Here is a 22,763-nt window from a genome sequence, read left to right on the forward strand (position 1 = left end):
GTGTTGCTAGGCGGTTGCTAAGGTGTTGCTATGGTATCCGGGGTGGTTGCTAAGGTGTTGCTAGGTGGTTGCTAGGTGGTTGCTAGGGTGTTGCTAGGCGGTTGCTAAGGTGTTGCTATGGTATCCGGGGTGGTTGCTAAGGTGTTGCTAGGTGGTTGCTAGGTGGTTGCTAGGGTGTTGCTAGGCGGTTGCTAAGGTGTTGCTATGGTATCTGGGGTGGTTGCTAAGGTGTTGCTAGGTGGTTGCTAGGTGGTTGCTAGGGTGTTGCTATGGTATCCGGGGTGGTTGCTAAGGTGTTGCTAGGTAGTTGCTAGGTGGTTGCTAAGGTGTTGCTAGGCGGTTGCTAAGGTGTTGCTATGGTATCCGGGGTGGTTGCTAAGGTGTTGCTAGGTGGTTGCTAGGTGGTTGCTAGGTGGTTGCTAGGCGGTTGCTAGGCGGTTGCTAAGGTGTTGCTATGTGATCCGGGAAGGTTGCTAAGGTGTTGCTAGGTGGTTGCTAGGGTGTTGCTAGGCGGTTGCTAAGGTGTTGCTATGGTATCCGGGTGGTTGCTATGGTGTTTCTAGGTGGTTGCTAGGTGATTTATATGCATAAATTAGATTAAATGGTGTTTGCACGTTGCTACGCAACGTGCAAATACATCAATCAGCTATGCACGCTAGGTTGCTCTGGCCGTTCGGGGGTGTCCAAACTTTTGACCCGTGGCTCCATTACACACAGTACTGGGGGGCCGGGGTGTCCAAACTTTTGACCCGTGGCTCCATTACACACAGTACTGGGGGGCCGGGGTGTCCAAACTTTTGACCTAATGCTGTTTTATCCCATAGCTGCTCCATACACTCACAGTACTGGAGTTCTAGCTACCTGTCCTTCGATCTAGCTGCCGTCCTCCGATTGGCCCCATTCATTCCAATGGGGCCACTTCGTACGACAATCGTACGAAATCCGTACGACAAAACTTTTCGTAACGCATATTTTCGGAAAGAGCTCAATAAGTTCTACAGGTCCTCAATTGGTTTCATCTTTGTATTTCAAAAATTGCGACGTCCACGGGCGTGCAAAGTTCTGCCCATTCATTTTCAATGGTCAAAAAAACGCGTACTTACGAAGTTTTTACGAAAAACGTAAGTCCGATCGGAAAGCTGTATACAAGCCCACCATTCCCGATATGGACGCACGTTTTCTCTTTTGAACGAAGTCGATATTTCGAAAACTGCGGCACTAGTTAACCGGACAAAAAACAGGTGGAATAATAATAATAATAATAATAATAACTAGATTGCAGTTCCTACAGAAACTGCGAGTGTGATTGCAGTGCTGGCTGGTATCTGCTATGGTGTTGCTAGGCGGTTGCTAAGGTGTTGCTAGGTGGTTGCTAAGGTGTTGCTATGGTATCCGGGGTGGTTGCTAAGGTGTTGCTAGGTGGCTGCTAGGTGGTTGCTAGGCGGTTGCTAAGGTGTTGCTATGGTATCCGGGGTGGTTGCTAAGGTGTTGCTAGGTGGTTGCTAGGTGGTTGCTAGGTGGTTGCTAAGGTGTTGCTAGGCGGTTGCTAAGGTGTTGCTATGGTATCCGGGGTGGTTGCTAAGGTGTTGCTAGGTGGTTGCTAGGTGGTTGCTAGGGTGTTGCTAGGCGGTTGCTAAGGTGTTGCTATGGTATCTTCGGTGGTTGCTAAAGTGTTGCTAGGTGGTTGCTAGGTGGTTGCTAGGGTGTTGCTAGGCGGTTGCTAAGGTGTTGCTATGGTATCTTGGGTGGTTGCTAAAGTGTTGCTAGGTGGTTGCTAGGTGGTTGCTAGGGTGTTGCTAGGCGGTTGCTAAGGTGTTGCTATGGTATCCGGGGTGGTTGCTAAGGTGTTGCTAGGTGGTTGCTAGGGTGTTGCTAGTCGGGTGCTAAGGTGTTGCTAAGGTGTTGCTAGGTGGTTGCTAGGGTGTTGCTAGTCGGGTGCTAAGGTGTTGCTATGGTATCCGGGGTGGTTGCTAAGGTGTTGCTAGGTGGTTGCTAGGGTGTTGCTAGGCGGTTGCTAAGGTGTTGCTATGGTATCCGGGGTGGTTGCTAAGGTGTTGCTAGGTGGTTGCTAGGTGGTTGCTAGGGTGTTGCTAGGCGGTTGCTAAGGTGTTGCTATGGTATCCGGGGTGGTTGCTAAGGTGTTGCTAGGTGGTTGCTAGGTGGTTGCTAGGGTGTTGCTAGGCGGTTGCTAAGGTGTTGCTATGGTATCCGGGGTGGTTGCTAAGGTGTTGCTAGGTGGTTGCTAGGTGGTTGCTAGGGTGTTGCTAGGCGGTTGCTAAGGTGTTGCTATGGTATCTGGGGTGGTTGCTAAGGTGTTGCTAGGTGGTTGCTAGGTGGTTGCTAGGGTGTTGCTATGGTATCCGGGGTGGTTGCTAAGGTGTTGCTAGGTAGTTGCTAGGTGGTTGCTAAGGTGTTGCTAGGCGGTTGCTAAGGTGTTGCTATGGTATCCGGGGTGGTTGCTAAGGTGTTGCTAGGTGGTTGCTAGGTGGTTGCTAGGTGGTTGCTAGGCGGTTGCTAGGCGGTTGCTAAGGTGTTGCTATGTGATCCGGGAAGGTTGCTAAGGTGTTGCTAGGTGGTTGCTAGGGTGTTGCTAGGCGGTTGCTAAGGTGTTGCTATGGTATCCGGGTGGTTGCTATGGTGTTTCTAGGTGGTTGCTAGGTGATTTATATGCATAAATTAGATTAAATGGTGTTTGCACGTTGCTACGCAACGTGCAAATACATCAATCAGCTATGCACGCTAGGTTGCTCTGGCCGTTCGGGGGTGTCCAAACTTTTGACCCGTGGCTCCATTACACACAGTACTGGGGGGCCGGGGTGTCCAAACTTTTGACCCGTGGCTCCATTACACACAGTACTGGGGGGCCGGGGTGTCCAAACTTTTGACCTAATGCTGTTTTATCCCATAGCTGCTCCATACACTCACAGTACTGGAGTTCTAGCTACCTGTCCTTCGATCTAGCTGCCGTCCTCCGATTGGCCCCATTCATTCCAATGGGGCCACTTCGTACGACAATCGTACGAAATCCGTACGACAAAACTTTTCGTAACGCATATTTTCGGAAAGAGCTCAATAAGTTCTACAGGTCCTCAATTGGTTTCATCTTTGTATTTCAAAAATTGCGACGTCCACGGGCGTGCAAAGTTCTGCCCATTCATTTTCAATGGTCAAAAAAACGCGTACTTACGAAGTTTTTACGAAAAACGTAAGTCCGATCGGAAAGCTGTATACAAGCCCACCATTCCCGATATGGACGCACGTTTTCTCTTTTGAACGAAGTCGATATTTCGAAAACTGCGGCACTAGTTAACCGGACAAAAAACAGGTGGAATAATAATAATAATAATAATAATAATAATAAGAATAAGACTTAAGAAGAACAATACTGTGATTGCATTACTGCAATCACACTAATAATAATAAGAAGATTACGAAGAACAAGAAGTTGGCTTTTCCAAGCCAACTTAATAATAAGATTTCGAAGAACAATAAGTTGGCTTTTCCAAGCCAACTTAATAATAAGATTTCGAAGAACAATAAGTTGGCTTTTCCAAGCCAACTTAACTAGAAAAGGAAAGTTCGATAACGAACTTTAAGTTGGCTTGGAAAAGTACGTTAAATAGTTAAATAACGTTGAATAGTTAAAATGGTTGCTAAGATATTTCTGTCTAAAGCGTGTGAAGAGTGGTTGCTATGCTGTTGACTTTCGGCTAAATGTTGAAGTCCAAAAAGTTTTGGCTAACATGGTGAAAAGCTTATAATTATCTTATAAAGTAAAGTGTTGCTAAGTGGTTGCTAGGTAGTTGCTAGGCAGTTGCTAATGTAGTCCACATCGTTGCTTAGTGTTTGCTAATTGGTTGCTAGGCAGTTGCGAACATATTCAAGGTGGTTGCTAAGCTGTTGCTAACTTGTTGCTAGGCAACTGCTAACGTATTCCAAATGGTTTTTACGTGGTTATTAGGCAGTTTCTAATATTTTCCAGGTGGTTGCTAACTGGTTGCTATGGTATCCGGGGTGGTTGCTAAGGTGTTGCTAGGTGGTTGCTAAGGTGTTGCTATGGTGTCTTGGGTGGTTGCTAAGGTGTTGCTAGGTGGTTGCTAAGGTGTTGCTATGGTATCCGGGGTGGTTGCTAAGGTGTTGCTAGGTGGTTGCAAGGTGGTTGCTAAGGTGTTGCTAGGTGGTTGCTAGGGTGTTGCTAGGTGGTTGCTAAGGTTTTGCTAGGTGGTTGCTAAGGTGTTGCTATGGTATCCAGGGTGGTTGCTAAGGTGTTGCTAGGTGGTTGCTAAGGTGTTGCTATGGTATCCGGGGTGGTTGCTAAGGTGTTGCTAGGTGGTTGCTAAGGTGTTGCTAGGCAGTTGCTAAGGTGTTGCTATGGTGTCTTGGGTGGTTGCTAAGGTGTTGCTAGGTGGTTGCTAAGATGTTGCTATGGTATCTGGGGTGGTTGCTAAGGTGTTGCTAGGTGTATCTAACTGGTCGCTAGGCAGTTGCTACCATTTCTAAAGTGGTTGCTAAGCAGTTGCTAGGCAGTTGCTAACGTTTTCCAGGTGGTTGCTAAGGTGTTGCTATCTGGTTGCTAGGCAGTTGCTAATGTATTACACATGGTTGCTAAGTGGTTGCTAGGTAGTTGCTAGGCAGTTGCTAATGTAGTCCACATCGTTGCTTAGTGCTTGCTAATTGGTTGCTAGGCAGTTGCGAACATATTCCAGGTGGTTGCTAAGCTGTTGCTAACTTGTTGCTAGGCAATTCCTAACGTATTCCAAATGGTTTTTAAGTGGTTATTAGGCAGTTTCTAATATTTTCCAGGTGGTTGCTAACTGGTTGCTATGGTATCTGGGGTGGTTGCTAAGGTGTTGCTAGGTGGTTGCTAAGGTGTTGCTATGGTATCTGGGGTGGTTGCTAAGGTGTTGCTAGGTGGTTGCTAGAGGGTTGCTAGGTGGTTGCTAAGGTGTTGCTATGGGATCCGGGGTGGTTGCTAAGGTGTTGCTATGGTATCCGGGGTGGTTGCTAAGGTGTTGCTAGGTGGTTGCAAGGTGGTTGCTAAGGTGTTGCTAGGTGGTTGCTAAGGTGTTGCTAGGTGGTTGCTAGGGTGTTGCTAGGCGGTTGCTATGGTATCCAGGGTGGTTGCTAAGGTGTTGCTAGGTGGTTGCTAAGGTGTTGCTAGGTGGTGGCTATGGTGTTGCTATGGTATCCGGGGTGGTTGCTAAGGTGTTGCTAGGTGGTTGCTAAGGTGTTGCTATGGTATCCAGGGTGGTTGCTAAGGTGTTGCTAGGTGGTTGCTAGGTGGTTGCTAGGGTGTTGCTAGATGGTTGCTAAGGTGTTGATTTGGTATCCAGGGTGGTTGCTAAGGTATTGCTAGGTGGTTGCTAAGGTGTTGCTAGGTGGTTGCTAAGGTGTTGCTATGCTATCCTGGGTGGTTGCTAAGGTGTTGCTAGGTGGTTGCTAGGCAGTTGCTAAGGTGTTGCTAGGTGGTTGCTAGGGTGTTGCTAGGTGGTTGCTAAGGTTTTGCTAGGTGGTTGCTAAGGTGTTGCTATGGTATCCAGGGTGGTTGCTAAGGTGTTGCTAGGTGGTTGCTAAGGTGTTGCTATGGTATCCGGGGTGGTTGCTAAGGTGTTGCTAGGTGGTTGCTAAGGTGTTGCTATGCTATCCTGGGTGGTTGCTAAGGTGTTGCTAGGTGGTTGCTAGGCAGTTGCTAAGGTGTTGCTATGGTATCCTGGGTGGTTGCTAAGGTGTTTCTAGGTGGTTGCTAAGGTGTTGCTAGGTGGTTGCTAAGGTGTTGCTAGGTGGTTGCTAAGGTGTTGCTATGGTATCCGGGGTGGTTGCTAAGGTGTTGCTAGGTGGTTGCTAGGCGGTTGCTTAAGTGTTGCTATGGTATCCGGGGTGGATGCTATGGTGTGGTTGCTAAGGTGTTGCTAGGTGGTTGCTAAGGTGTTGCTATGGTATCCAGGGTGGTTGCTAAGGTGTTGCTAGGTGGTTGCTAAGGTGTTGCTATGGTATCCTGGGTGGTTGCTAAGGTGTTTCTAGGTGGTTGCTAAGGTGTTGCTAGGTGGTTGCTAAGGTGTTGCTATGGTATCCAGGGTGGTTGCTAAGGTGTTGCTAGGTGGTTGCTAGGTGGTTGCTAGGGTGTTGCTAGGTGGTTGCTAAGGTGTTGCTATGGTATCCAGGGTGGTTGCTAAGGTGTTGCTAGGTGGTTGCTAAGGTGTTGCTAAGGTGTTGCTATGGTATCCGGGGTGGTTGCTAAGGTGTTGCTAGGTGGTTGCAAGGTGGTTGCTAAGGTGTTGCTAGGCGGTTGCTAAGGTGTTGCTATGGTGTCTAGGGTGGTTGCTAAGGTGTTGCTAGGTGGTTGCTAAGATGTTGCTATGGTATCTGGGGTGGTTGCTAAGGTGTTGCTAGGTGGTTGCTAAGATGTTGCTATGGTATCTGGGGTGGTTGCTAAGGTGTTGCTAGGTGTATCTAACTGGTCGCTAGGCAGTTGCTACCATTTCTAAAGTGGTTGCTAAGCAGTTGCTAGGCAGTTGCTAACGTTTTCCAGGTGGTTGCTAAGGTGTTGCTATCTGGTTGCTAGGCAGTTGCTAACGTATTACACATGGTTGCTAAGTGGTTGCTAGGCAGTTGCTAATGTTTTCCAGGTGGTTGCTAAGGTGTATCTAACTGGTTCCTAGGCAGTAGTAGATAAAAAGAAAGAGTGTTAAATGTAGAAGTACAGAAAAAGGGAGAGCCTGAAATAGAGAAGTAGAGAGAAAATCAGCGTGAGAAGTAGAGAAAGAACACCCGAGAATGTGAGAAAAAGAGTGACAAGTAGGGAGAAATATTGAGCGAGAGAAAGAGAATTAGGGAAAAAGAGAGATCGAGAAATAAAGAAGTAGAGAAAGAAAAAGGATGTAGTAGAGAGATAGATAGAAAGAGAAAGCAAGACAGAAAAGTAGAGTGAAAGAGAAGTAGAGAGAAGAGCGAGAAATAAAGAGAGAGTAAGAGAGAAATAGAGAAATAGAAAAGTAGAAAGAAAGAGACAGAAAAGTAGAGAGAGTGAGAAAGAGAGAGTGAGAAATAGAAAAGTAGAGAGAGAGTGAGAAAGAGAGAGTGAGAAATAGAGAAGTAGAGAGAGTGAGAAATAGAGACGTAGAGAGAGAGTGAGAAAGAGAGTGAGAAATAGAGAAGTAGAGAGAGAGTGAGAAATAGAGACGTAGAGAGAGAGTGAAAAAGAGAGTGAGAAATATAGAAGTAGAGAGAGTGAGAAATATAGAAGTAGAGAGAGAGAGTGAGAAATAGAGACGTAGAGAGAGAGTGAGAAATAGAGACGTAGAGAGAGAGTGAGAAAGAGTGAGAAATAGAGAAGTAGAGAGAGTGAGAAATAGAGACGTAGAGAGAGAGTGAGAAATAGAGAAGTAGAGAGCAAAAGAGAGAGTGAGAAGTAGAGAGCAAACGAGAGAGTGAGAAGTAGAGAAGTAGAGAGCAAAAGAAAGAGTGAGAAGTAGAGAAGTAGAGAGCAAAAGAAAGAGTGAGAAATATAGAAATAGAGAGAGAGTGGGAAAGATAGAGTGAGAATTAGAGAAGTAGAGAGAGAGTGAGAAAGAGAGAGTGAGATAGAGAAGTAGAGAGAGAGTGAGAAATAGAGTGAGAAATAGAGACGTAGAGAGAGAGTGAGAAATAGAGTGAGAAATAGAGACGTAGAGAGAGAGTGAGAAAGAGAGTGAGAAATAGAGGAGTAGAGAGCAAAAGAGAGTGAGAAATAGAGAAGTAGAGAGCAAAAGAGAGAGTGAGAAGTAGAGAAGTAGAGAGCAAAAGAAAGAGTGAGAAATATAGAAATAGAGAGAGAGTGGGAAAGAGAGTGAGAATTAGAGAAGTAGAGAGCGAAAGAGAGAGTGAGAAAGAGAGAGTGGTTGCTAAGCAGTTAATAGGTGGTTGCTAAACCCTGGCTGGGGTGCCGGGGTGTCCAAACTTTTGACTGATAGCTGCTCCATACAGCAGCTCCTCCATACACTCACAGTACTGGAGGAGCAGGGGAGAGAAGGGGTTCCGTGCGCAGAGCTGCTCGTGTGCGAGATGGAACTCTGGGCCCCCCATTCATTTCTATGGGAAAACTTCGTACGAAAATTGTACGAAAACCGTACGTCGTATCGCTTCGCAACCTGCTATTAATTTAAAGATCTCGGTAAGATCTATAAGCTCGCCAAATTTGGTCTTCGTATCTCAAAAATTGTGGCGGTTACGGACGTTTAAAATTTCGCCCCATTCATTCCTATGGGGAAAAAATGCGTACGTTTACGAAGTTTTTACGAAAACCGTACGATAAATCGCTCCAAAAAGCACAAGCACGCTAAGTTGGCATAGGTCCTACGATCCGTGAAAGTTTCGTGATTCTACGTTGAAAGCTCTAGGAGGAGTAGCGTACAGAAAAAAAGGCGTAAGAATAATAATAATAATAAGAAGATTACGAAGAACAATAAGTTGGCTTTTCCAAGCCAACTTAATAAAAAAAACTAGAAAAGGCAAAGTTCGTGAACGAACTTTAAGTTGGCTTGGAAAAGAGCGCTAATAACGTTGAAAAGTTTAAATGGTTGTTAAGCTGTTTCTGTCTGAAGAGTGTGAAGAGTCGTTGATATGCTGTTAACTTTTGGCTAAAAGCTAAATGCCAAAAACGCGGAAATCTAAAAACGTTTGGTTAAACGCTGAAATCTAAAGACATTTGGTTAAATGCTAAAATCTAGAAACGTTTAGCTGTTGCTAACGGGTTGCTAACATATACCAGGTGGTTGCTAATCTGTTGCTAGGCAGTTGCTCTTATATTCCACATGGTTGCTAAGGTGTTGCTAACTGGTTGCTAGGAAGTTGCTATAATTTCTAAAGTGGTTGCTAAGATGTTGCTAAGTGGTTGCTAGGCAGTTGCTATAATTTCTAAAGTGGTTGCTAAGTGGTTCATAGGCAGTTGCTAATGTTTTCCTAGTGGTTGTTAAGGTGTTGCTAAGTGGTTGCTAGGCAGTTGCTATCATTTCTAAAGTGGTTACTTAGTGGTTGCTAGGCAATTGCTAACGTTTTTGATGTGGTTGCTAGGCAGTTGCTATAATTTCTAAAAAGGGTTGCTAAGTGGTTGTTAGGCCGTTGCTAACGTCTTCCATGTGGTTGCTAACTGGTTGCTAGGCAGTTGCTAATGTTTTCTAGGTGGTTGCTAAGGTGTTGCTAACTGGTTGCTAGGTAGTTGCTATCATTTCTGAAGTGTTTGCTAAGTGGTTGCTAGGCAGTTGCTAGCGTTTTCCTTGTGGTTGCTAAGTGTTTGCTAAGTGGTTGCTTGGCCGTTGCTATCATTCCTAAAGTGGTTGCCAGGCAGTTGCTAATGTTTTCCACGTGGTTGCTAGGCAGTTGCTATCATTTCTAAAGTGGTTGCTAAGTGGTTGTTAGGCAGTTGCTAACGTTTTCCATGTGGTAACTAAGTGGTTGCTAAGCTGTTGCTAGGCAGTTGCTATAATTTCTAAAGTGGTTGCTAAGTGATTGCTAGACAGTTGCCAACGTTTTCCAGGTGGTTGCTAAGGTGTTGCTAACTGGTTGTGGTGTGGGTTGTAGAGTGTGTGTGGTGTTGAGCGTGTGTGGTGTTGAGCGTGTGTGGTGTGGGGCGTGTGTGGTGTGGGGCGTGTGTGGAGAGCATGGTGTGGTGTGCTAACTGGTTGTGTGCTAAGGTGTTGCTAACTGGTTGTGGTGTGGGTTGTAGAGTGTGTGTGGTGTTGAGCGTGTGTGGTGTGGGGCGTGTGTGGAGAGCATGGTGTGGTGTGGCAAAGGTGTTGCTAACTGGTTGTGGTGTGGACTGTAGAGTGTGTGTGGTGTGGAGTGTGTTGGGTGTGGAGTTTGTGGGGTGTGTAGAGTGCGTGGTGTGGTGTGGGGTGTATGTGGGGTGTGCTGTGGAGTGTGTGTGTGTGGTATGGAGTGTGTGTGGTGTGTCAGGTGTGGAGTGTGTGTGGTGTGGGGTAGGTGTGGTGTGAACTGTGTGTGGTATGTGTGGGGTGGAGTATGTATGGTGTGGGTTGTATGTGGTGTGGAGTGTGTGGTGTGGTGTATGTGTGGTGGAGTGTGGGGTGTGTGTCAGGTGTGGAGTGTGTGTGGTGTGGGGTATGTGTGGTGTGAACTGTGTGTGGTATGTGTGGGGTGGATTGTGTATTGTGTGGGGTATGTGAGCTGTGGAGTGTGTGCGTGGTATGGAGTGTGTGGGGTGTGTGGTATGTGTGGGGTGGAGTGTGTGTGGTGTGGGCTATGTGAGCTGTGGAGTGTGTGTGGTTTAAAGTGTGTGTGGTGTGGGGTTTGTGTGGTGTGTGTGTGGTTTGGGGTATGTGTGGTTTGAAGTGTGTGTGGTGTGGGGTATGTGTGGTTTGAAGTGTGTGTGGTGTGGGGTTTGTGTGGTTTGAAGTGTGTGTGGTGTGGGGTATGTGTGGTTTGAAGTGAGTGTGGTGTGGGGTATGTGTGGTTTGAAGTGAGTGTGGTGTGGGGTATGTGTGGTTTGAAGTGTGTGTGGTGTGGGGTTTGTGTGGTTTGAAGTGTGTGTGGTGTGGGGTTTGTGTGGTGTGGAGTGTGTGGTGTGGGGTATGTGAGCTGTGGAGTGTGTGTGTGGTATGGAGTGTGTGGGGTATGTGTGGTGTGGAGTGTGTGTGGTTGGGGTATATGAGCTGTGGAGTTTGTGTGTGGTTTAAAGTGTATGTGGTGTGGGGTATGTGTGGTGTGGAGTGTGTGGTGTGGGGTGTGAAGTGTGTGGTATGTGTGGGGTGGAGTGTGTGGTGTGGGGTATGTGAGCTGTGGAATGTGTCTGGTTTAAAGTGTGTGTGGTGTGGGGTTTGTGTGGTGTGGAGTGTGTGTGGTGTGGGGTATGTGTGGATTGAAGCGTGTGTGGTGTGGGGTATGTGTGGTTTGAAGTGTGTGTGGTGTGGGGTTTGAAATGTGTGTGGTGTGGGGTTTGTGTGGTGTGGAGTGTGTGTGGTGTGGTGTATGTGTGGATTGAAGCGTTTGTGGTGTGGGGTATGTGTGGTTTGAAGTGTGTGTGGTGTGGGGTTTGAAATGTGTGTGGTGTGGGGTTTGTGTCGTGTGGAGAGTGTGTGGTGTGGGTTATGTGTGGTTTGAAATGTATGTGGTGTGGGGTATATGAGCTGTGGAGTGTGTGGTTTAAAGTGTGTGTGGTGTGGGGTATGTGTGGTGTGGAGTGTGTGGTGTGAATTGTGTGTGGTATGTGTGGGGTGGAGTGTGTGTGGTGTGGGCTATGTGAGCTGTGGAGTGTGTGTGATTTCAAAGTGTGTGTGGTGTGGGGTTTGTGTGGTGTGGAGTGTGTATGGTGTGGGGTATGTGTGGTTTGAAGTGTGTGTGGTGTGGGGTATGTGTGGGTTGAAGTGTGTGTGGTGTGGGGTTTGTGTGGTTTGAAGTGTGTGTGGTGTGGGGTATGTGTGGTTTGAAGTGAGTGTGGTGTGGGGTATGTGTGGTTTGAAGTGAGTGTGGTGTGGGGTATGTGTGGTTTGAAGTGTGTGTGGTGTGGGGTATGTGTGGATTGAAGTGTGTGTGGTGTGGGGTATGTGTGGTTTGAAGTGTGTGTGGTTTGGGGTATGTGAGCTGTGGAGTGTGTGTGTGTGGTGTGGAGTGTGTGTGGTGTGGGGTATGTGTGGTTTGAAGTGTGTGTGGTGTTGGGTATGTAAGCTGTGGAGTGTGTGTGTGGTATGGAGTGTGTGGGGTGTGGGGTATGTGTGCTGTGGAGTGTGTGTGTGGTATGGAGTGTGTGGGGTGTGGGGTATGTGTGGTGTGGAGTGTGTGTGGTGTGGGGTATATGAGCTGTGGAGTTTGTGTGTGGTTTAAAGTGTATGTGGTGTGGGGTATGTGTGGTGTGGAGTGTGTGGTGTGGGGTGTGAAGTGTGTGGTATGTGTGGGGTGGAGTGTGTGGTGTGGGGTATGTGACCTGTGGAGTGTGTGTGGTTTAAAGTGTGTTTGGTGTGGGGTTTGTGTGGTGTGGAGTGTGTGTGGTGTGGGGTATGTGTGGATTGAAGTGTGTGTGGTGTGGGGTTTGAAGTGAGTGTGGTGTGGGGTTTGTGTGGGGTGGAGTGTGTGTGGTGTGGGGTATGTGTGGTGTGGAGTGTGTTTGGTGTGGGGTATGTGTGGTGTGGAATGTGTATAAGGTGTGGTGTGGACTGTGTGTGGTGTGGGGTGTGTGCTGTGTGTGTAGTGTTGTATTGGTTCTGGTGTGGGTTGTGTTCAGCAGTCTCTTCTCCATACAGATACAGTACTGAGGAGCAGGGCAGAGAGGGGGGCCGTGCGCAGGATCGGCTGGTGTGTGTGAGATGGCCAACATTCCGCCCATTCATTCCTATGGGGAAAGTTCGTACGATAATTTTACGAAAACCGTAAATCGTATCGGTGAGATCAGCATATCGTCTGAAACGTCTCTGCAAGTTCTGTATGTCTTGTGAATTTCGTGGTTCTAGCTCAAAAATTGTGACTTTTAGAGCCGTTTGAAAAAAGTGTGAATGGAAGTCTATGGGAAAAAATCTGACTTTGGCGGACCACCGATCGGACCCTGGTGGTCCGATCACTTAGAAAAGCACAAGCACACCCCGCGGCAATAGGTTCTATCATCTTGTGAAGTTTTGTGGTTCTAGCTTGAAAACTGTAGGAGGAGAAACTGTTTATAAAAAGTTTATAGAATAATAATAATAATAATAATAACTAGAAAAGGCAAAGTTCGTGAACGAACTTTAAGTTGGCTTGGAAAAGAACGCTAATAACTTTAAAAAGTTAAAATGGTTGCTAAGCTGTTTCTGTCTGCAGAGTGTGAAGAGTCGTGGATATGCTGTTAACTTTTGGCTAAACGCTAAATGCCAAAAACGCCGAAATCTAAAAATGTTTGGTTAAACGCTGAAATCTAAAAACGTTTGGTTAAACGCTGAAATCTAAAAACGTTTAGTTAAACGCTGAAATCTAAAAACGTTTGTTTAAATGCTGAAATCGTAAAACTTTTGGTTAATCTTTTGATTGCCAATTTGTTGCTAGGCAGTTGCTATCATTTCTGAAGTGGTTGCTAAGCTGTTGCTAGGCAGTTGCTAATGTTTTCCAGGTGGTTGCTAAGCTGTTGCTAACTGGTTGCTAGGCAGTTGCTAACATATTACAGGCGGTTGCTAAGGTGTTGCTAGGTGGTTGCTAGGTTGTTGCTAGGGTGTTGCTATGGTATGCGGGGTGGTTGCTAAGGTGTTGCTAGGTGGTTGCTAAGGTGTTGCTATGGTATCCAAGGTGGTTGCTAATGTGTTACTAGGTGGTTGCTAATGTGTTGCTATGGTTTCTGGGGTGGTTGCTAAGGTGTTGCTAGGTGGTTGCTAAGGTGTTGCTATGGTATCCGGGGTGGTTGCTAAGGTGTTGCTAGGTGGTTGCTAAGGTGTTGCTATGGTATCCAGGGTGGTTGCTAAGGTGTTGCTAGGTGGTTGCTAAGGTGTTGCTATGGTATCCAGGGTGGTTGCTAATGTGTTACTAGGTGGTTGCTAATGTGTTGCTATGGTTTCTGGGGTGGTTGCTAAGGTGTTGCTAGGTGGTTGCTAAGGTGTTGCTATGGTATCCGGGGTGGTTGCTAAGGTGTTGCTAGGTGAGTGCTAGGTGGTTGCTAAGGAGTTGCTAGGCGGTTGCTAAGGTGTTGCTATGGTATCCGGGGTGGTTGCTAAGGTGTTGCTAAGTGGTTGCTAGGCAGTTGCTATCATTCCTAAAGTGGTTGCTAAGTGGTTGCTAGGCAGTTGCTAACGTTTTCCACGTGGTTGCTAGGCCTTGCTATCATTTCTAAAGTGGTTGCTAAGTGGTTGTTAGGCAGTTGCTAACGTATTCCATGTGGTTACTAAGTGGTTGCTAGGCAGTTGCTGTCATTTCTAAAGTGGTTGCTAAGCTGTTGCTAGGCAGTTGCTAACGTTTTCCAGGTGGTTGCTAAGGTGTTGCTAACTGGTTGCTAGGCAGTTGCTATAATTTCTAAAGTGGTTGCTAAGTGATTGCTAGGCAGTTGCCAACGTTTTCCAGGTGGTTGCTAAGGTGTTGCTAACTGGTTGTGGTGTCGGTTGTAGAGTGTGTGTGGTGTTGAGCGTGTGTGGTGTGGGGCGTGTGTGGTGTGTGGAGTGCGTGGTGTGGCTAAGGTGTTGCTAACTGGTTGTGGTGTGGGCTGTAGAGTGTGTGTGGTGTGGAGTGTGTTGGGTGTGGAGTTTGTGGGGTGTGTAGAGTGCGTGGTGTGGTGTGGGGTGTATGTGGGGTGTGTGTGTGTGGTATGGAGTGTGTGGAGTGTGGGGTGTGTCAGGTGTGGAGTGTGTGGTGTGGGGTAGGTGTGGTGTGAACTGTGTGTGGTATGTGTGGGGTGGAGTATGTATGGTGTGGGGTGTATGTGGTGTGGAGTGTGTGGTGTGGTGTATGTGTGGTGGAGTGTGGGGTGTGTGTGGTGTGAACTGTGTGTGGTATGTGTGGGGTGGAGTGTGTATGGTGTGGGGTATGTGAGCTGTGGAGTGTGTGTGTGGTATGGAGAGTGTGGGGTATGTGTGGTGTGGGGTGTGAAGTGTGTGGTATGTGTGGGGTGGAGTGTGTGTGGTGTGGGGTTTGTGAGCTGTGGAGTGTGTGCGTGGTATGGAGAGTGTGGGTTATGTGTGGTGTGGGGTGTGAAGTATGTGTGGGGTGGGGTATATGAGCTGTGGAGTGTGTGTGTGGTATGGAGTGTGTGGGGTGTGGGGTAAGTGTGGTGTGGAGTGTGTGCGGTGTGGGGTATGTGTGGTGTGGAGTGTGTGGTGTGAAGTGTGTGTGGTATGTGTGGGGTGGAGTGTGTGTGGTGTGGGGTGTGTGAGCTGTGGAGTGTGTGTGTGTTTTAAAGTGTGTGTGGTGTGGGGTATGAATTGTGTTTTGGGTGGAGTGTGTGTGGTGTGGGCTATGTGAGCTGTGGAGAGTGTGTGGTTTAAAGTGTGTGGTTTAAAGTGTGGTGTGGGGTTTGTGTGGTGTGGAGTGTTTGTGGTGTTGGGTATGTGTGGTTTGAAGTGTGTGTGGTGTGGGGTATGTGTGGTTTGAAGTGTGTGTGGTGTGGGGTATGTGTGGTTTGAAGTGTTTGTGGTGTGGGGTTTGTGTGGTTTGAAGTGTGTGTGGTGTGCGGTTTGTGTGGTGTGGAGTGTGTGTGGTGTGGGGTATGTGTGGTTTGAAGTGTGTGTGGTGTGGGGTGTGTGCAGTGTGGGTTGTGAAGTGTGTGTGGTATGTGTGGGGTGGAGTGTGTGTGGTGTGGGGTATGTGAGCTGTGGAGTTTGTGTGTGGTTTACAGTGTGTGTGGTGTGGGGTTTGTGTGGTGTGGAGTGTGTGTGTGGTATGTGTGTGGTGTGGGGTATGTGTGGTTTAAAGTGTGTGGTGTGGGGTATGTGTGATGTGGAGTGTGTGTGGTATGTGTGGTTTGAAGTGTGTGTGGTGTGGTGTATGTGTGGTGTGGAGTGTGTGGGGTGGAGTGTGTTTGGTGTGAGGTATGTGTGGTGTGGAATGTGTGTAGGGTGTGGTGTGGACTGTGTGTGGTGTGAGGTGTGTGGTGTGTAGAGTGTATGTGGTGTGGGCTGTGGAGTTTGTGTGGTGTGGAGTGAGTGTGGGGAGTGGACTGTGTGTTGTGTGGTGAGTGTGTGGAGTGTGTGTGGTGTGGGGTGTGAAGTGTGTGGTGTGGGGTGTGTGTGGTTTGAAGTGTGTGTGGTGTGGGGTATGTGTGATGTGGAGTGTATGTGGTGTGGGGTATGTGTAATGTGGAGTGTGTGTGGTGTGGGGTGTGAAGTGTGTGGTGTGGGGTATGTGTGGTTTGAAGTGTGTGTGGTGTGGGGTATGTGTAATGTGGAGTGTATGTGGTGTGGGGTATGTGTGGTTTGAAGTGTGTGTGGTGTGGTGTATGTGTGGTGTGGTGTGGGGTATGTGTGGTTTGAAGTGTGTGTGGTGTGTGCGTGCGTGTAGTGTGGTGTGTGTGTAGTGTTGTATTGGTTCTGGTGTGGGTTGTGTTCAGCAGTCTCTTCTCCATACAGATACAGTACTGAGGAGCAGGGCAGAGAGGGGGGCCGTGCGCAGGATCGGCTGGTGTGTGTGAGATGGCCAACATTCCGCCCATTCATTCCTATGGGGAAAGTTCGTACGATAATTTTACGAAAACCGTAAATCGTTTCGGTGAGATCAGCATATCGTCTGAAACGTCTCTGCAAGTTCTGTATGTCTTGTGAATTTCGTGGTTCTAGCTCGAAAATTGTGACTTTTAGAGCCGTTTGAAAAAAGTGTGAATGGAAGTCTATGGGAAAAAATCTGACTTTGGCGGACCACCGATCGGACCCTGGTGGTCCGATCACTTAGAAAAGCACAAGCACACCCCGCGGCAATAGGTTCTATCATCTTGTGAAGTTTGGTGGTTCTAGCTTGAAAACTGTAGGAGGAGAAACTGTTTATAAAAAGTTTATAGAATAATAATAATAATAAGATTACGAAGAACAGTAAGTTGGCTTTTCCAAGCCAACTTAATAATAATAAGATTACGAAGAACAGTAAGTTGGCTTTTCCAAGCCAACTTAATAAGAAGATTACGAAGAACAATAAGTTGGCTTTTCCAAGCCAACTTAATAAATATTTATAGCCATGTATATAATGCCTTTTGAATGCATCATAATGTATTATGAGAATGTGTATAGAGTCATATAGAGATGATATTCATGCAAAGTGTTGACATGGCTCTTTTTGAATAATTTTTAGTTTGGAAAAAGTTATTTTTTGGGGGGAATTATGAGAGTTAAAGTATCAGTATGTTCGTTCTTGAGCTACAGCACAATATTCAGGTAAGATGGGCAGCTATTCAGTTTAAATGGGCCAGTAAAATTAGCTATGTTGGGCACATTTAATGTACGATTTCTCTGACGGAATTTCTGTAAAATTCTTCCGCCCCACCTTAGTAATGTCAGCCTCATTCTGTAGTCCTAATATGCCCATATTTGGAATTCCTTGTCTAAGCTGAATTTCTCTATGGGCAGAATGAATAGGCTTTCCATCTATCACATTCTCTATAACATTCTGTGGTAAATAAATCTGTTCAGACCCCTGTGCGTTTTATTCTGTGTGCATTTTTCCACTGAACATCACTGGATCCTCTGAATTACGAGATTGTTTAAGAGTCGTAATTAGAATATAGCTAGCTTTAAGCTAATGCTACAGTGCACTGAACTGACGTCATGGCACAGCGGCTCAGAATGGCATATTACAGCCCAGCTGATCCAACTAATGAACTATCTGCCCTCACTGAGGCGAGCTGGAAGTGATACAGCAGGAAAACACTAAATCTAGCAGCACAGTGTTACTCCAGAACCATAGCTTTAAACGCTGGCTTTATATCAGTTTATGTAATAATAAAACTAGTCAACCACACTGGTTATACTGACAGACAAGATAAACCATGAAACTTACATGACATCATATATTATGCTAAAGCTGCTCAACCAGCCTTTTTTCTCCCCAGCCTCTCTGGATTTTACAGTGGGGTATTAATATGGGTTATAGTGTTTTAATTATCTTGAGAAGATTGTGCTCAACATGACCAGACTGAATGGGGATTTCACCTGTTTAAATGATTTAATGATCATCTGTGAAGAGGGATAATAATCCATTCATGATCTCGTAACTTAGAGGATCCAGTGATGTTTAAGAGGAAAATGTACTCAGAATAAAATCAGTACAGGGTTCTGGGCATATTTTTTAACCACAGAAGAAAAGTTTTTGAAAAGCCCATACATTTTACATAGACAAATGCAGCTTGGACACAGAACTCCAAATATGGGCATAAAAAATGTGCGTGGATGCAACTGCAGTGGCATTTTATATCTTTCAGCATGCAATACTTCATGAAATCCTGCAGGTGGCAGTATCTGAAAAGTAATGCTGCTTCCTCAGACAGGATTCTGACTTAGACAGGCACCGGCTGTGTCTAGAAACTTTTGCTCCTCCTCCTCTCCTCCAGTATTAGAAGCAGTATTAGGAGAGCTAAAAGTGAGCGTTGTGATTGGCTCAGTTTATCAGTAGTCAATGTTGCATTAAAAGGGATCAGCTGTCCCATTGTCACAATTATTGCTTATTTTCCTTCCCTTTTTTTGGAGTAATAGAGAAGGAGGAGGAGGAAACTAGTGCCAAAAGAATAGGACACTCTTTTATTATAGGACCCCTCTATTATCTTCTCTTTTCTGATTTCAAAACAACAATTCACATTTGTTTTTTAGATAAGATTTTTTGTCTTACCAAGCATTATAAGTGTAATTTATATGTTTGCTTAATATAAGCATATACATCCTATAGACTATGTACAGTCTCCTATAAAAGTATTGGAACAGTAAGGCCCATATAATTATTTCTCCTGTCATTATCTTGCTGCATGATGAAGGATCTCACAATCAGTTTAGTTCCATAAATGGCCATTGCAAGCCATGCAAGCTTAAGCCATGAAACTACCTCCAATGTGTTTCACAGATGAGCTCGTATGTTTGAGATCATGAGCAGATTCTTTTTTGTTTTTTTTTGTAAACTTTAGCCTTTCCATTAGATTTAGTAAACGTTTTTCTTTGTCTCATGAGTCGATAATCAGTCCACAGGCTTTTCTCTGTACTTCTTGGTAAATTCCAGCCTGGTCTTGTTAGTTATCTTGTTAATAGTGCTTTTCGTCTTCTGTTGAAGCCTCTTTGCTTTTGTTTATGAAGTCGTTTGTGAACAGTAGTTTCTGATATCTTCACTCCTGCCCTCTTTAGGTTGTTGTGTATATAAAGCAGTTGTTTTAGGTTCTTTCTTTAAAGTATCACAATGTTTATGTCATCAACTGCTGTGTTTTTTCTTGGTCTACCTGTTTGACATCTGTTATTTAGTACACCAGTGATGACTTTCTTCTTCAGGACATTCCAAACAGTTGCACTGGTTATGACCAATATTTGAGAAGTGGTTGTTTTTCACCCATAGACAGCTCTCTTCATGTTGGTTACTCCTCTAACTATAAATGCGCAGTCTGTACAGATAAAATCCTGATCTGAAACTGAACATAGACATTTAGCGCTATTTAATGTTTGAATAATTGATCATGAATCAGGACGCACCTGGGCAACAAAACTTACCTGACCTGAAGTCACATGTTCCAGGTGCAATCTTCTGAACTCTGTATCAGTTTTAGATATAAATACTTGGAAAAATGCCTGAAATGTGGGTCTTTTGTGTCATATTAATCTTTTACTGTCAGACTTAAATGTTTTCAGATTCTCTAGAGTCACTATTACAGTTTACCGTTCTCTCAAACTCTCTCTTTTTCTCTTTCTCTCTTTTTCTGTAGGTCAAATCTCTTTGACTGAGTTTTTGGAAGGAGCGCAGCAAGACGAGTGGGTGATGGATGTTCTGAAGCTGGACGTCAATGTCAGCGGCTGGTTCATCCATAACAGGAATAAAGATCCCTGATCTCGCCTTGCTTTCGCTGTGCTGGAGAATGGGGCTTTTATAATGTGAAGTGGCCCACCCTGTGGTTTAGGAGTTTGGCCTTCTTTCACACACCATGACTGAACCACGGCGCTACACTGGCTGCTTTTACTCATTGTTTGATTGTATCAGACCACTGAGCAGCTTTTACACTGGGGGTCTGGTTACTTGCAGCAAACTGTACAGCTGTGTGATCAACCAAGCCAATAAGGTGTATAAAATGTATATTATATATACTGTATATTGTAATAGTGTTTAGCAATACTACAGTACAATGACCCTTATAATTAAATGACCATTGCTTCATAAGTTCATAAGCACTAATAACAAAAGAACTGTTGGACAAACAAGAAGCTCGCCGATATAAATCAAAGAAGAAGATTCAATATGGTATGGGCAAACTGTTCAAAAAGGGACAAAGATCAAAGAAACCTTCTTGGTATGCAATGACAGAACACTCGCAGTACTTTGCAGTATTTGTAGTTCTAATAAACATGTTCCTATGTTTATTATGGTCCCATGCTGCACACTAGCTATGCAGTTCTTTTGCTCAAATACTGTGTTAGATTTGTGCAAATATACCACAAAAGAACTGTGTACCTACTGTGAAGCATGGGGGCGGAAGCATCATGTTTTGGGGGAGTGTGCTTTAGACTAAAAAGACATGTTTGTGCAAACCTAACACAGCATTTGAGCACAAGAACCGCATACCTACTGTGAAGCATGGGGGTGGAGGCATCGTGGTTTGGGGCTGGTAAGCTCTTCAACATAGAATGCACTGTGAATTCTTCACTGTATCAGAGGATGCTTGGGGAAATTTTGAGATTATGAACATATGAACACTGAAGATGAAGCATCACCACAGGCCTGAGTGAATTCAACATCGAGGTGTGGAAAAACATTTTTACTAGTCAATGTCATAGTAAGAAATTATAGGAAATAATAATAATATTAGCCGGAATCTAATATGGACGTATTAATATAAATTTGAAGGTACAAACATGAAATAAACAATTACAGTCTGTATACAGGTTACAAAAACACAGGTATAAATAGTAAATAAGTACAGGAAAACTGCTAATTAAAATAGTTTAAGAAAGATAAGCTGATTCTGAAGCAAATAAACAAAGGTATGCATTTAAACAAATATTTTATTACCAGTTTAGTTTATCAGAGGGGAAATTATTGTTTTTTGATTAATATCAGTATATTGATATTTAGACATGAAAATGTGGTGCTGAGTACACAAGAACATTTCAGGTTCAGGGGGGCTGTGGTATTCTGGGAAATTGAGTCCTGTAGAGAGTGTGCAGTCTGGTGCCACAAGAAGCATTGGAGTTATGAATTTTAAAAGAAAAAAATACTGTATGTTTTTTCTGTTTCCTGTATGTGGATGTATTTTAAATTAAAAAAAACATGATTTGCCATCTCCAGTTGCCTATGCATTTCTTTATGTTGTCTGTACAGTATATTTAAAGTGCAGTGTAAGGAGGTTTCTTTGGGACAGGGCAGGGTAATTAGCTGATTCTGAATGGTACAATACATTAATTGGATTAGAGTTGAGAATGAGGTTAGGTCGGTGGACCTAAGTAATCTCTCTTAAAGAAAACCAAGAGCACATTCTGCTATAGTCAACCATAGTACACCATTATCTACATTACTCTATATATCTCTATACATAGACTCAATTTGCTAGTGTACCTTACTATTAATATGCAGTTTACATTGCTCTATTTTTACTATTGTCTACCTTACTATATAAGCTAGTCAAATTTTTTCTATGCAATATACTCTATCATATATGTTTACGGTTATGTTAAAAAGTGGAAAACTTCATTAAACCCTTGTTTTTTAAAGCATATTCAAATATATAGACATTTGAGTTGTATTTGAACAGTAATGAGAGATTGTTTTTAAAAGTACATGTGTACAAAAGTACAAAAGTTCTTGTGATGAGTTAGAATGCCCTTACATTTATTAAAACCTAAAAGTTTAAAATTACAAAGCAGCAGCTGTAAATCAGCAGGAAATGATTAGATCATTGTTAGAGGGGACATTAGAGGAGGCTGTCTCATTTACACTTTAAACATGCAGATACTGATTAGTTTGGAAAGAGATTTAAAAAATCTCACTGTGAATTCTTAACTGTATCAGAGGGTGCTTGAGAAAATGTTGAGATCATCCATATGAAGACTAAATATAAAGCCTCACAGACTTGAATAAATTGGAGGTGTGGAAAAACATTTTTACCAGTCATAATAGGAAATTATAGGAAATAATAGTAATAGTAATAAATTTAACTGGAATAAATTTGAATCATTATAGTAATCATTATAGTCATAAATCAAAAACACAGGTAGAAAAAGTAATTGTTAGATGGGATAATTGTTAGAGTGGACATTAGAGAAGGTGGTCTCATTTAATCCTCAGACATGCAGAAACAGATGAGTCTGGGAAGAAATTTACAAAAATCTCATGCATTTTAGAAATCAGCCATTTCACTGTTCTGAAAATAATTTACAAGTGGATTTCAGAACAGGTCAGGCTGTCCTAACTAGTTCAATTCATGTCACGGTACATCATCTATCAATAGAAAGAGAACAAAGAAGTTTGAGTTGCATATGGGCGTACTTAAGACTAAAAAGACATGTTAGAGCAAAGCTAAAACAGCATTTGAGAATAAGAACTGCATACCTACTGTGAAGCATGGGGGTGGAAGCATTGTGGTTTGGGTCTGGTAAGCTCTTCAACATAGAATCCACTATGAAGTCTTCACTGTATCAGAGGGTGCTTGAGGAAATGTTGAGATCATCCATATGAACACTGAAGATAAAAAATAAATGACCTGAATGAATTACTACATTGATGGTATGGAAAAACCTTTCTCCTAGTCGATGTCATAGTAAGAAATTATAGGAAATAACAGTAATAGAAATAATATTACCCGGAATCTAATCATGATGTGAGAATTTGATATGAGAATGATGCCAGAATCACTATGCTTGTTAATGATCTCAAGGGAGCTGGGAGAACTGTTACAAAGAAAACCATTAGTAACACACTTCACAGTACCGCTGGTCAACAATGTTCATTCACAGGCCTGTGATACTTTAGAGAAGGCTTGATAGAATGTAATGTGGTCAGAAAGGCCAAAATTGGGCTCTTTGCTATCAACTCACAATTTTGCATATGACTCCAAGAACACCATGCCCATTGTTAAACATGGAGGTGGAAACAATCTGCTTTGGGGCTGTTTCTCTGCTAAGGGTACAGAAAGATTTCATTGGATTGAGCGTCTGATGAACGAG

At 44.3% G+C, this 22,763-nt stretch overlaps 1 protein-coding gene and 1 long non-coding RNA gene across 2 annotated transcripts in view; both read left to right on the top strand.

Annotated features, from left to right (window-relative positions):
- LOC103025981 (guanylyl cyclase-activating protein 2) overlaps positions 1–20,840 on the top strand; it is a 59,431-nt gene extending 38,591 nt beyond the window's left edge. The window contains exon 4 of the mRNA XM_022686470.2: positions 19,316–20,840. Within this exon, the coding sequence (XP_022542191.1) occupies positions 19,316–19,437 (122 nt within the window). The 3' untranslated portion in view covers positions 19,438–20,840. The remainder of the gene's footprint in view (positions 1–19,315) is intronic.
- LOC125804562 (uncharacterized) lies at positions 3,941–8,029 on the top strand. The gene is made up of 3 exons (XR_007440671.1): positions 3,941–4,155; positions 4,330–4,449; positions 6,327–8,029. It is a non-coding gene; the product is annotated as an uncharacterized LOC125804562 (long non-coding RNA).
- Positions 20,841–22,763: the final 1,923 nt, after the last annotated feature.

This window comes from Astyanax mexicanus, chromosome 9 (assembly GCF_023375975.1).
Source record: "Astyanax mexicanus isolate ESR-SI-001 chromosome 9, AstMex3_surface, whole genome shotgun sequence".
Lineage (NCBI taxonomy): Eukaryota > Metazoa > Chordata > Actinopteri > Characiformes > Acestrorhamphidae > Astyanax > Astyanax mexicanus.